Source organism: Cibotium barometz, chromosome 53, assembly GCF_041138505.1.
Source record: "Cibotium barometz isolate CiBa-2024 chromosome 53, ASM4113850v1, whole genome shotgun sequence".
In the NCBI taxonomy this organism is placed as follows: Eukaryota; Viridiplantae; Streptophyta; class Polypodiopsida; order Cyatheales; family Cibotiaceae; genus Cibotium; species Cibotium barometz.
The window spans coordinates 30,117,831-30,132,791 of NC_141098.1; the positions used below are offsets into that span (position 1 = coordinate 30,117,831).

The 14,961-nt window shown below is 39.2% G+C and overlaps 1 protein-coding gene across 1 annotated transcript; it reads left to right on the forward strand.

The window, feature by feature from the left end:
- Positions 1-2,968: 2,968 nt before the first annotated feature.
- Positions 2,969-5,247, forward strand: LOC147608513 (histone chaperone ASF1B-like). Its single transcript, XM_086789020.1, has 3 exons — positions 2,969-3,265; positions 3,625-3,740; positions 4,146-5,247. The coding sequence occupies exons 1-3, from the start codon at positions 3,157-3,159 to the stop codon at positions 4,485-4,487; spliced, it is 567 nt and encodes a 188-aa protein (XP_086645146.1). The 5' UTR covers positions 2,969-3,156; the 3' UTR covers positions 4,488-5,247.
- Positions 5,248-14,961: the final 9,714 nt, after the last annotated feature.

The following is a 14,961-nucleotide window of genomic DNA, read 5'->3' on the forward strand; positions in this document are numbered from 1 at the left end:
CATCAGTATAGATGCCGGTATAAGCACCGATACACTACATCTACCTGTATCTATACTGGCACCTATACCTAATCTATACGGGCGCCTATACCGATGCCTATACCCATTGTAGCTACCTGTGCCTATACCCAGATTTATATTGGCACCTATATCGATGCTTGTACCCACTATAGCTACCAATGCCTATACCCACGTTTATATCGGCACTTATACCTATGCATGTACCCACTGTAGCTACCTGTGCCTATACCCACGTTTATACCGATGCTTATACTGGCACCTATATCAATGTGCACACCAACACACCTATACCGATGGCTATACTAGTGAAAATGAACTGGTGCATGTACCAGTGTGCTCGGGCAATGTTTTGGCATCGGTAACCCATCATTCCCTTATAGTGGCAATCTTCATGATGGGTGAGAATACAACAGTGTAGGGGAGAGAGATTTATGTACAATAGAACACGCACCACTTAAAGTAACAAAGGAGAATGCAGGAGAGGCACAATAGGAGAAGGGGCAAAGGCGACCAAAGCTTCCTCTCTTTGCCTCTCTAAATGATTACTTGCCTCTAGTTTAGAGTGAACCTGTTGCCCTAAAACCCAAAAAGAGTTTAGCGAGGAGTCAACATCCATAGGAGAGGACGAGGGTATAGAAATAAGCTTATGAGAAAGACACCTCTTGGGTCTCTTGAAACGATCCCCATCCCCACCCACAGACTGCAAAGATTGATCAGGCAAACGAGGAGAAGAAGATTACAGCACATTAGGATTAACACAAGCAGGGACCCCCTTAGCAACAACAGGCCTAACCTCCTCTTGCTGCACTGGACCTGTCATCTTCTGCTCGGCCTTACAGGCACAAGAAAAATGACCAAACTTGTTACAACAGAAACAAGCACCAAAGAACGTACCAAAAATCAAATTTACCTTCACCATGGCACCATCTAGATGAATATTCACGCACTTAGGCATATTTTTATCCACATCCCAGGCTACACAAGAACATGAGTGGTGTCTTCGCCCACAAGTTATAACATTCTCTGGAGACTGGAAAACTACAATGAAAAATCCCTTGGAAAGAAAATGAACCCTATGCACAACAGAGTATCATAACACATCCCTATGCAGCTAAACTGTCAAATCATTTCTAGCTAGAACCTTCCCATTAAACCCTAGAATAACTGTCCTAGAATAACCGCTGCAGAATAACCTTCTCATTGAACCCTAGAATAATCGCCCTAGAAGTGTAAACATCCAATTGGGAAACCACAAAGTCAGAAGGCAAGCTCACACTCACTGCATCACTGCCCTCTTTTGTGTGAGCAAGACACATCTTTAAATTGAAGTACAGCCGTCTTGCTAACCCATGGACATCAAAGACCCAGCCTCCTGCTCCCGCAATGAGGTAGCAAAGGTCCTCTTGTGAGGCAACACCTCCTCTTGCATCCCGTCTGTGGCTCTCTTCACGACTTCGTCTATTTGATCAGCCCATCTAGAGCTTGAGGGTAGGTGGCCACCATATCTATCTATTACATATTAACCATGGACAACCAAGGCACAAGGAGAGGAGAGAAAAAAGAAATCCAGGATTTCTAAAAAATAAGAGGAAAGAATCCCTTCGATTAACCCTTTGTATTCCGATTGACCCTTTGTATTCCGATTGACCCTTTGTATTCCGACTTCCATTCCTGCGTTTCGCTTCTTGATGTCTTTTACATACTACAGCAACATGCGGGTTGAGTACTAGTCTCACCTACAAGCACACCACCTAGCTATTCACACGGATGAAGGAGACGTGCATGTATGCCACCTAGCAGTCCAAAAACATTTGTAGACCTTCAAACTCGAAATTTGAAAGTAATTATTTAAAAGAGTTTTAAAGGTCCAAATATGCACCCACAATGTTTTCCTTGGGGTGAAAATAATTAGTTTGGTGAAAATTGTTTGCAATCTTAGCTAGTTTGTAAGGTTTAGCTGTTTTGCTTTTTTTTTTCCTGAAGGTATATCGAGATCTTCTGTAAATGGTGCATGCATCTCGCAAAGGCGTGTTGGATTTCTTGTCTCTGCTCGTCGGTGGGGCTGCAGCCTTGCCTTGCTTGCCCACGTCAGCGCTACTTCTTGGCTACCATAGCTATGATACGATAGCTATGATATGATGAGTCTCTCTCTCTCTCTCTCTCTCTCTCTCTCTCTCTCTCTCTCTCTCTCTCTCTCTCTCTCTCTCTCGTATGCACAGAAATATTGAGATGTGCACTGCCACTTGCAGGAGGCCAGACAAAGGTGGGTGGAGGAGGATGAGGAGGGCGGAGGGAGGATGACGGTATAGTGTGAGGAGGAGACGACCTGAGGTGATGGTCATGGGCAGAGGCACATACGAGGGGGTGACGACTGGAGGTGAGGGGGTGACTGGCGGAGGGGCAGCGGGGTGATGGCCGGAGGCGCATATTGGGTTCACTCTCTTTTTTTAAAAGTTTGGCATTAGAGAAGAGCGGGCTTAGTACCCCCTTGCAAGGCGCATCAATCGGGGTAGCCAGCAGGGTTCGAACCCACAACCTGGGTTTTGACAACGAAACACCTTAGCAACTAAGCTACTGCCCGATGATATATTGGGTTCACTCTCGAAGACATGGAGAAGGGAGGACTATAATATAACCTTAATTGCTTAAGGTTATATCAATTAATGCCCGGGCATTAATTAAAGCAAGACTAATAAAAAATAAGCACCCAAAATGTCCAATTACACTATACCCGGGTTTTTTTTATCAAAGGACGAGCTTTTTGAAATGTCATTTTGTTTGGCGGGTAAAAGGGCGGGATAAAAACGAATTGCGTTTAGCTCCCGCCAATTCATCTACAAACACACCTGGTTTTCTTCTTTTGCAGAGCAGGCGAGCTCCTCGCGAGATTTCTGTGTGTGTGTGAGTGAGAGTGAGCGAGAGAGAGAGAGAGAGTTTAGCCTGTGTGTGTGTGTGTGAGAGAGAGAGAGAGAGAGAGAGAGAGAGTGTTTATCCTCTGTGTGTGTGTGTGTGAGAGAGAGAGAGAGCGAGAGAGAGAGAGCACCTTGACATATCCCCTTCTCCTTCTTCCTGCCTTCCTTCCTCTCATCGCCTTCCATTTCATTTCATCTGCTTTCGTTTCACTTTCTTTTCACCATGAGTGCGGTGAATGTGACCAACGTTACAGTCCTTGACAACCCTGCGCCCTTCCAGAACCCTTTCCAGTTCGAGATCTCCTACGAGTGCCACCTGCCTCTAACAGACGGTAATTATACCCTAATCTTCCTCTGATCACTTAATTAGGGTCATCATGAACTGGGTATCACAGTCCATGACTTGGGTATTTCTTTTTTAGCGTTATAATCTCGTGTTTATTTTCTAAATTTTGGTAATTTAATGAACGCTTTCATGTGGCTTGAAGGGGTATTTTTGGGAATTAATTTGGTGAATTTTAAACCTATTTTCACTATAAGATTCCTTTTCTAAATTGATTTTGGTTAAAGGGTTATCCTCCTCAGGAATTAATGAGGGATGATTTATATTCAAAATTGATTAGGGCAGATCGGCCCTGTTTCATTAATCTGTTTTTCAAAATTTATGTGGGTTTCAATTGTCGGCTTACAGACTTGGAGTGGAAGCTTATATATGTGGGATCAGCCGAGGACGAGAAATACGATCAAGTGCTTGAGAGTGTGCTTGTCGGGCCTGTGAATGTGGGCAACTACAGATTTGTTTTTCAGGTGGGGTTTCAATCCTATTTCAGAAATTCCAGTTCAAATTAAGCCTTGATCATATCAATTATGGAAAGCAACATAAGCCCTAGTAATGCAGCAGGAGCAGCCAATTTGGATGGGTTTCAAACCGTCACACACCCTGTAAACTGATAGAGAAAAAACCAGATTAGACATACTAATCCTGGTTGCAAATCAGGGCTTTTTTGAGCAGGCATTTTTCTAGTTAGGTATGCCTATCCTGGTTGTAAATCACTTAGGAATGCTAATCCTGGTTGCAAATCAGGGATTTTTTTTGATCAAGCATGTTTATCACTGCTTTTTAATTAGGTATGCCAATCCTGGTTGTAAATCACTGCTTTTTGATCAGGGATGCTAATCCTGGTTGCAAATCACTGCTTTTCTGGAATACAGGCTGACCCTCCAGATGCACTCAAGATCCCTGAAGAGGACATAATAGGCGTGACTGTGCTGCTGCTGACCTGCTCATACAAGGGCCAAGAGTTTGTCAGGGTGGGTTACTATGTGAACAATGAATATGATGATGAGAAGCTGAGGGAAGAGCCACCAACAAAGGTCCTCCTGGATCAGGTCCAGAGGAACATATTGGCCAACAAGCCGCGTGTCACCAAGTTCCCCATTGTCTTTGACTCGGATGAAAAGCCAGACATCATAGATAGCTCCCCACCTCTGCAGGACTGTGAACTCACCACCAGTACATCATGTGTCGTTGAAGGGCCTTTGGTGGTAACATAAGCTTGAAGATCTTGACATAACTCAAGCTAAAGTTAAATCATGGCCATAGCTAAGCTTATTGGGCCTTTGGTGAGTAAAAGTCTTCAGATAATCATGCTTGTAACATAAGGCTTAAGTTAATCATGGCCTTGTTTGAAGGCATATGGTGATCTGTTGCTTCAGTTAATCATGGCCAAATTAAGCTTGAGTTAATCATGGCTGGCATTAGGCTTAAGTTAAGCATGGCCAGCATTGGTCTCAACTTACTCATGGTCATTATGAAGCACAGGTTACTTGCCAGCATGATCTAAACTTAAATCATGCTGAAAATCAAATTTAACTTAATTAGTGGCATCATGGATCTTAACCAAAGCATGGTCAACACCAAGTTTTAGTTAATAATGGAGGAGCTTTGAAGGCTTATGATAGCAAAAAGCATGAATCTTTTGGTTAATCAATACCAAGGTTATGCTTAAGGTAATCATTTATCTTGAAATTTGAAGATTTCTCACTAGTGAAGATGAGGTGTCACCCCATACAGATGTCTTTGAAATGATCATGACAAAAGATGTTGAAAGATCTCCTAGAGTTGCAAAGTAGACCTTCACATGTTGATCTTGGAAATACTATCTGTAAATACTATCCCCCCATGGGTTTTCCTTCTCAAGAAGTTTCCTGATGGTCTTTATAATTGTTAGTTGCAAGCAGAAATCCTTTAGCTTGTCTGACTGACCGCTTTGGTCTTGACTCTTAACTCTCCCATCGTTAAGATAAAATTTAAGTGCAGTAAATTATGTTTATGTGGAGGAATGTCTTCAAAGTGTAAGTGTTTGTGTGTGCAAACCAGCTTGTTTGATCTTTTGTGAGGCTTGTGTGCAAACAAGCCACACACCAGCTTGTTTGATCTTTTTTGAGTGTTGCGTGGGCTAACAAGCTTGTTTGATCTTTGGTGTTGATCCTTCATGCTCTCTTGTTAGGATAAATTTAATTGCAGTAAATTATGTTCATAGAGGGGTGAGTGTAAATGCTTGTGCATGAGAGATGTGCAAGCATTGGTCATTCACTTACAATGACCTCGTTTAATGCTATCGTTTGAGTGTTAAACTAGGTCAAATTATCATACAATCCTTCATTCAACCAAATTATTACTCGGTGGATTGAGTAACAATTTATTGAACCTTTCACTTTGCTCTTCACTCTCACAGCTACACATCCTCTGTAATTAATTGAAGCTGTGTTTCTTCAAGCTTATGATTAAGGGACAATGCTCTTAATTAGAATGTATGATATCTATTGAACCCTTCACTTTACACTTCACTCGTAAAGCTACACATCGCCCTTAAGTAAGATCTATGATGTTTTGTACTTGATTGAAGCTGTGTTTCAACTCCATCTTCTAGGCACATTGTCCTTGAATAGGATCTATGATATTCTTCAATATAGTTTACCAACTAGAATGGTCTATCCAAAAGCTAATCTTACAAGCTTCAATGCAGAAGCTTATGTGTTTGTTGGTAAACTTCTAGATTTGAAAATTAGTTTGATTTTTTTTGGAAACAATAAAGTATTTATATGAACCATTCAAAGTTAGACCAATAACATATATCACACCCACACTTGACTTTCTAACATCTTCTCTTACCTCCACATCCACACTACTCTACTCCTTTTTGATCTCATTTAGAATTTTACAAAGAAAATCCCATCTTTCATCTTCAAATACAAAATTGGATTGATCCCATGAAATTTGATATCCCAACAGTAAACAAGCCTCCATCATAGCCTTAGTAGTACAGCCTCAGGGAGATTGCTTTTCTAGCAGCCCTTCGTGTTTTGACCACACCTTAATAGTAGGCCTTGTCAATCGAGTTCTCAATAAAGGCCACGAAAGTATGATCTACTTGCTTTTCCATGCGCTACCATCTTTGTGCTTTGGGTCTGAATCTAGGAGGCCTTTTCTTCTCAATCTAGCATCTCACCTAGCAAATCCATATTAGGGAACAACCCCTAGTATGCATGAAGCTTTGCCAAGATAATGGAGACATAATTATGAAATATTCCTTTGTAAGTTGTGAATCAGTACATCCAGCTCCACAGACCAGATTTTATTTACATTACAAATAGACCAAGACATGCAAATACATTTATACATCAACTCAAAATCTTGCAGTTTTGTACAAGTAGTCTTCAAAAACACAATTTTATTTTTGTTGGTCCAAATTTTTCCATAAAGTGCAAGCTCTAATAATGTTAAAAACCAATCAAGTTAATTCATCATTGATTGTCCATTTTCCCAGTAGCCAGTTTTCTTAAAAAGTTTGCATATTTAAGCTTTTTTGTATCCAATTAGTCATTTTACCCCAAGTGCTTCTTAGGGCAAGGTCGTCCCAAAATAGATGCTTATCACTTTCCATAGAAGACTTGCATCTAGGGCATCCACCACTAGCCATGTTTCTTTTTTGTAGCTTATACCCAATGGGAAGTGTCCACATACAAACCTTTCACAAAAAAACTTTGAATTTCTTGGGTATCTGATAGTTCCATATCACATGCTATCTCTTTTTTCAACTTGCAACACTCCACTTTACACTCCATATTTTGTTACTATAGTACAAAGCATTATCATCTCCCTTTCTCATGAGTGCATAAATGTCTTTAGTTTTACCATCCTTCAGTTTGACCCCATTGGTCCAGGCCTAGTCCTTGATCTAGATTGAGATATCAGTGGTTGTGGAACATAACTCACTCTGTAGCAACTCTAACACTTACATCATCAAGTCTTTCTCTTTTTTGGTTAGTTGAAACTCTAGGGATAATAGATTTAACTCTTTCCATCCAACAACATTACTATCCCAACAATCAGCTAGATGTTTAATGCCTTTGTTATTAAGGCTCTTAGCCACCTCAATATCCAAAGCAGCAAGAGGAGGGTCAAACTTGTGAGTCCACCATAACCCAAGTGACAACATGGAATTCTCAGATATCCTCCCTTTGCCATCCTAAACCATAAGGCTCAGATTATCTTTCCAATTGTTGTAAAGCATTTTGCAAAAATTAGAGCGTGTAATTTTCAGAGGAACAACTGAGAACAATTTGTCTATCCAAGTTAAGTTTCCCAATCTCCCTCTAGCCAAAACCTCAGTTAGTTCCACCATCTCCCTTATCATCAAGGTCGAAGTGGGGATTTGAGACAGCATCCTAGGTAACATCAAAATCCTTCTAGCATCACAATGAGTGGGTAGATGTATGATACCAATGCCTCCTTCATTTTTGGGCATTGTTAGCCTCTCCCAAGCCAACCAAGCAGAGACTCTTTTCTTACCTACATCATTTCTCCATAAGAAATCCTTGATAGGACCAATGATCTCCTTTTAGTGGCACTTCCCAAATTTAAGCACTGGACTGAGGAACATAACATAAGCATTCAGCATTGTGTTGCATATATCAATTTTGATATGAAAGGGTACTCTCAAACCTTCCCACTTCTTCAATTTCTTAATAAACTTGTTTATGGCCCACATGACCAATTGTTTATTAGTAAGTCCCACCCCAAAGGGAACTCCAAGAAGTCTCACAATGTGACCCTTTTGTACTACCTCACATTCCCATCTCTTAAGATCAAAGTCATTATCCTTAGTCAAGCTTATGATTCTAGATTTTAGAATATTACATTTAGAACTTGAGGCATTAGCAAAATCTTGAACAATATTCAAGGCCATTCTCACATTGTTGTTCTCAGCTTTTAAAAATAATAGAGAATCATCAACAAAGCATTGAATGACTAGTCGCTCATTGTGTGTGAGTTTTAAGCTAGTAATCTTCTCTTCCCTACACGCTAGCTCTAGTGATATAATTAGAGGATGAGAAGCAATAGCAAACAATAAGGGGGTTAAAGGGCACCCTTGTCTGATTAACTTGTTGATTTCAAAGCCCTTTACTATTATTCCATTAAGAAGTACTTTAGAGTAACCACCCAAGGAAAGAGAATAGATACAAGTAGCCATTCTGGTACCAAACCCCATTCTTTCCATCACTCTTGCAATAAATGACCATTGTATCCTATCATATGCTTTCTCAAGATCTAATTGCATCATGATGCATTTTTGTTGAGTTTTAATGGCCACGTCTCTACCTAGTAAAGCAGTAAAGATGTTGTCATAGATGGACTTGCCTTTAATAAAACCATGTTGTTTTTTTGAGATGATCTCTTGTAACACAGGGGTAATTTTGATAGTAAGCACCTTAGCTAAAATTTTATACATCACAGTTAGTAAGGTGATAGGCCTCCAATGCCCAAACCTATTGCAAGTATTGTGTTTAGGAATGAGTTTAACCAATCCTTATTTAAAGGCCTTGTCCTAGTGACCCAATTTGAAAGCTTTCTTATAAATGTCAGTTCACCACCTCTTTTAATGAGGGCCAAAAGGTTATAAAAAACTCAGTTGATAGACCATCCCACCCACGAGCCTTCTCCCTACCCAAATTTAGTAAAGCACACCAACACTCATCCATCTCAATATCTCTTTCTAACCATTTAGCTTTATCAGAATCCCTTTTTTGATTAAGAAGACCAAGCAGCTTGTTTTCAGCTTGGAACCTCCTCAATGAAGAATCTTCTTTCAGACTCAATGTAGATCCTAAAAAATTGACCCATTTCAGAGCAAGAAATTTGGAGTCATGTATAGGAGTGCCATCCTCATCTAGAATGTAGCCCCCCATCACTCTGTCACCTTTATTCTTGGATAGTTTAAAAAATTTCTTGTCAGGTTTCTTTTTATTGCTATAAAGACTCTTTCTAGTCCAATACTCATGTTCTCTAAAGCATTTATCTTTCTCTATTTTGGTATTAGCTTGACACTTAAAATACAGATTAGTGTCACTAGAATCCAACCCAACAGTTTGTCTTTTCAACAGCAACTCCTCTAGAAGAGCAGACCATTCTTTTTTCTCACCTCTCCTTTTCTCAACTCTTTGTTTACCCACAGCCCTAATGACACCTTACATCCCATTGGCAAACTGTTTCCAAGAACCCTCAGCTCTCTTTCTCCTTTTTAAGTTATTGATGGGGTTGCTTCAGTATATTCCACAAAGAGAGGATATTTCAAAAGTAAATTATTGACTCTCAATTTCCTAGTGGGATAATGAGATAGGTCTATATCAGACCCATCACAATGATACCAACCCCACTTCAAAGGGAGATGGTCAGATAAAGTAGAGATGTTCCACAGTCAATCTCAAAGTGTGAGGCACCCAAGAAACCTGTTGACTAAAGAAAACTTTGTCAATTCTTGATGACGAGGAAAGATATTGAAGACTAAAATATGTATGCCCTGGCTTATCTCTCCAGTCCCCAAGGTACCAACTATCCTTAAGTCCTAAACCCCTTCTAAGATCTTCCCACTTCCCTTTTTCTTTCCCTAGTAATACAGTGCTACCACCATATCTGTCCACCACTCTTTCTACCATATTAAAGTCTTGGAGATCCCTGTCCCTACCACGCAATGGATTCGGGGTACTAGCAGCGGAAGTAGCACTTCTTGGGCGGGACAGGGTCCCACACTCGGGGCCTCGTCCACGAGTATCCGGACAAAAGACTAATCTGTCGGTTTTTCCAAAACCGAACCCGGAAAAAACTTCCTTTACCCGAAAAGCACGGGCGATTCCAACAGGATAACTTTTTACTCTAACGTAGTCAAGACCATTATTGATCAAGCTGATCCGACTGCACCTATAAAGATACTCAGTCAGATCAAGGAAGAAACTTGCACTTGGATCATTGGGATCAACGCTTTTTTCCCCATCAAGAGGCACAGCCGTTGATTCCTATCCATAGAACAATTACTATCTGGGATTTACTTTATCTATTGTAAAACAGAAAATGAGTCTCAATTTACGGATCCGTCAATCCAGCCTAACCCCATCCAGTCCCATGGGTTAGCCAACCACCCAACCATTGTAGTGATGGGATCCAATTAGAAATTTGGTTAGGTTTTGTCTCGGGTACCAAGGAAAATGAGTCTCGATTTACGGATCCATCAATCCAGCCTAACCCCATCCAGTCCCATGGGTTAGCCAACCACCCAACCACTGTAGTGATGGGATCCAATTAGAAATTTGGTTAGGTTTTGTCTCGGGTACCAAGGAAAAGAGTTCCCAGGCCCCCTAGCCGGAAGTTCATGCAAACATAAAACTAGTCACACCACTTACGCACCCAATATGAAATTGCCTTTTTCTCAACATCAGCTAACTTTAAAACAATCCTTTAATGAGACCATTATGCCATTGATCACTATCTTCAAAATCTCTAGTTGAATCCATATTTCTAATCATTCATTCATCGGTGTCCTTATGGCATCATTGGCAACAAGAACGCTCACCACCTGTTCACTCAGGGGCCTTTTCGATAGTTCCTAGCTCTCATAGTAACCGGCAATATTTTCATATATAAAAATCAAGATGGAATCCTTGTTGAAGATAAGCAAGATCAATCAACAGATCCATATAAGAGAGCCATGGACTCATCCGTTGTTTGAGGACCAGCAAGGTCAATCAACCAGATCCATGCCCGGTTTCAGAAAACAACTCTTACTCCTTGTTTCAATATCTTCCACGACGCACGTGTGGGTATCTTCGGCGACCCAGAGCCCGAGCACCGTATGGTCAGCACCCTCTAGGATCCTTCGCAGGTGACCTAGCGCTTCACTCATAGGCCGCTTCCTTGGTCCCTCATCCACCGTACCGGAAGCTCACCATTTAAATCGAACCGAGGCTGGTCAAGACCTCGGTCGACCTTGCTACGCGAGACGTCCTCCATTGACTCTCCGTCAGCAGTTGTAACTTTATCAGTTAGGTCTCCATGACCTTAATCCACAAGACGGTCAAAATGCTTCCCCAGCATTCTTGACATAAAACAGTTATTTACAAACAGTTCACAAAGTACAGTTTCTATATCGAACTCTCGTCTTTCCACATTATCCTCCTCAGTCCACATTACTTATTTCATATTCCATTCATACGTGTACTCATTCTCATCCATTCACTTATATCGACGACACATTATTTCACATACACATTCACATTCATTATTCTACATACACATCCATGTTCGTACATCCACATCATACATCCAATCCCATATCCGCATTCATACATACACATCCATATCCACATCCATACATCCACATCCACATCCACATCCACATCCACATTCACATCCATACATACACTTCCACATTCATACATCCACATCTACATGCATACATCCATTTTCACATCCTCATCCATACATCCACATCCACATACATACATCCACATCCGTATCTACATCCATACATCCACATCCACATCCGTATCTACATCCATACATCCACATCCACATCCACATTCACATCCATACATCCACATCCACATTCACATCCATACATCCACATCCACATGCATACATTCACATCCATACATCCACATCTACATGCATACATCCATTTTCATATCCTCATTCATACATCCACATCCGTATCTACATCTATACATCCACATCCACATTCACATCCATACATCCACATCCACATTCATACATCCATATCTACATCTACGTTCATACATCCACATCACATCCATTTTCACCTTATCACAACCCATATACATCTTATCCCATTAGATACACTTCTTAACTCATCCCATACACATCTTATCACATCCTAACTCATCTTAGCATATCCTATGACATCTCATACGCCTCTTATCACATCCTATCACATCTCATACACATCTTATCACATCCTAACTCATCTTAGCACATCCTATTACATCTCATACACCTCTTATCACATCCTATCACATCTCATACACATCTTAGCACATCCTATCACATCTCATACACCTCTTATCACATCCTATCACATCTCATACACATCTTATCACATCCTATCACTTCCCATATCTATTTATAGAATACAAGAGAATTCTTATATTTGATTTAAGATTTCTTTACGCATCTATTTATGCATAAATTTCATTTAAGGAGACTAACACTTTCGAAATAAAAATCAATCTTTATGCATCTTCTTATGCATAAATTCATTTTAAATGAGAATGACACTTTTGGATTAAAATAAATCTTTATGCATCTTTCCATGCATAAATCCAATTTAGTAGGAATTACACTTTTAGAATAAAAGAATTTCTCTTATGCATCTAATTTATGCATAAAATCCATTTATGATGAAAATCACACTTTTAGTATAAAAAAATATCTTTTGTGCATACCTCTATGCATGAAATTCAATTGATAAAAGTAACACTTTTACATTAAAATAATAATCTTTTATGCATACCTCTATGCATGAAATTCAATTATGATAAAAATAACACTTTTATATTAAAAGAATAATCTTTTATGCATACCTCTATGCATGAAATTCAATTATGATAAAAATAACACTTTTATATTAAAATAATAATCTTTTATGCATACCTCTATGCATGAAATCCAATTATGATAAAAGTAACACTTCTACATTACAATAATAATCTTTTATGCATACCTCTATGCATGAAAATCAATTATGCATAATATAAAAATTAAATTCTCTATGATTATAATGAAATTCTTTCAATTAATCTAGGATGATAATTCCTAGAATATGGTAGGAAGTCCTCTTTTCATGCTTTGAATGAAATTATTTTATGTGTAATTTTTACAAAAATTTTGCCATAGCTCCGCTGCTATGACTGATAAATCTCAATTATTTTAAAAGATAAAGCTTATTATTAAGGGAATGATTAGAATGATCCCTAATTGGATCATTAACCCATAATGGATTGAATCATCAATATTCATGAAATACATAAACTAAAAGTATAGAAAAAAGCCATTAATTTGACCTCAAGCATAGATTAATCTTGGATTAAGGAAAAGCTTTATGAAAAGCTTCATTTGGATTGAGAATAGGTCATGAGTATGACCATTTCTTGAGTGAGAGAGAGAAATTACATAAAAGCCATTAGAGTTAAGCATAAATGGAAATTTATGTAATTCTTTACTATCATTAATCAATTAACTTCAATAGCATTCATCACTTTATATAATTCTTTACTACCATTCATCAATTAACTTCAATAACATTCAGAAACCATTCCAATTAAGCTTCTCAAGCTTGAGAGAGATTGAGAAGAGAGAAACATTGAGAAATTAAAGAAAAGATCAAAATTCACCAATTACCTTACAAATTGCTTGATTCTTTGTTCACGGTAGAGGCCCCCAACCAATCAATCGGTTTCGTATGTTGATGGAGCCACCAATGGGGATTGAAGAGGGAAGCTCCAATTTCTCCAATTTGGAGAGAATTTTAGAGAATAGTAAAAATTAGCATTATTTCAGCATAATTTTAGTATAGTAAAATTCTCCTTATTTTTTCAAAGGACTCATGTTCTATTTATAGGAGAGGGAGGCTCTAACCAAGGCTAACTGATTTCTAGAATTTTTCAGATTCAGTTTGGTTGAATTTGGACTAGATTTGGACCTAGTTTGGTTACTTTTTGATTCGGTTTGGTTCTATTTTGATTTGGTTTGGTTCAAGAGAGAGGAGAGATAAAAATATCACATTATTTTTTAGGGATTTAATTACACGGGAAGATGCTGGACATCTTGAGAGGCTGGGAAGGGATCTTACATTCTCTCCCACTTGAAAAACGCGAGATGGCCTCATCTTGCAAATTGGGGTAATTCCGCAAGATGCATGAATATGAGACTAAGAGAAAATTTAATTAAGAGTAACTACCAAGAAAAGTCTCAAAGAGAGCAAGACTCAAGACAAGAACAAGATTTCAACTTTATTTACTCTTGGAACATATACAGCAAGATAGAAGAACTTTTTACAATTCCATAAGCCCGTCCATCATATGGTCACAAAAGCAGCACTCACAAGCAGCACACGTATAAGGTAACTCGTCTATGGGAATAATTCGACCGGTTATTGCAGCACCTACCTCATTGGTATGAGGTGACCTCATAAAAGGACCTCTAAGAGGCAAGCCAAAAATGGGATAAAGGCATATCTTCGGGTGAGGAAGAAAACACGTAAGTAAGAAGACCCGCTTAGAAAATCCACCATGCCTTGATCTCATCACGCAATAGTATCGGGGACCCAAACCCAAAGCTTCAATAACCATAGCCAAGCGGACATTGTTACGAAAGTGATGCTGACCCCACGGTGTTACCCTAGTTATGTGTCGATAGGTCCAAACATAAAACTAGTCACACCACTTACGCACCCAATATGAAATTGCCTTTTTCTCAACATCAGCTAACTTTAAAACAATCCTTTAATGAGACCATTATGCCATTGATCACTATCCTCAAAATCTCTAGTTGAATCCATATTTCTAATCATTCATTCATCGGTGTACTTATGGTATCATTGGCAACTAGAATGCTCACCACATGTTCACTCAGGGGCCTTTTCGATAGTTCCTAGCTCTCATAGTAATCGGTAAT

Excerpts from the sequence above, each read along its gene's own strand:
- LOC147608513 (XM_086789020.1), top strand. The coding sequence starts at position 3,157 with ATGAGTGCGGTGAATGTGACCAACGTTACAGTCCTTGACAACCCTGCG. Across the intron at positions 3,266-3,624 it reads CCACCTGCCTCTAACAGACG|ACTTGGAGTGGAAGCTTATA; the intron begins GTAATTATACCC and ends GTCGGCTTACAG. Across the intron at positions 3,741-4,145 it reads ACTACAGATTTGTTTTTCAG|GCTGACCCTCCAGATGCACT; the intron begins GTGGGGTTTCAA and ends TCTGGAATACAG.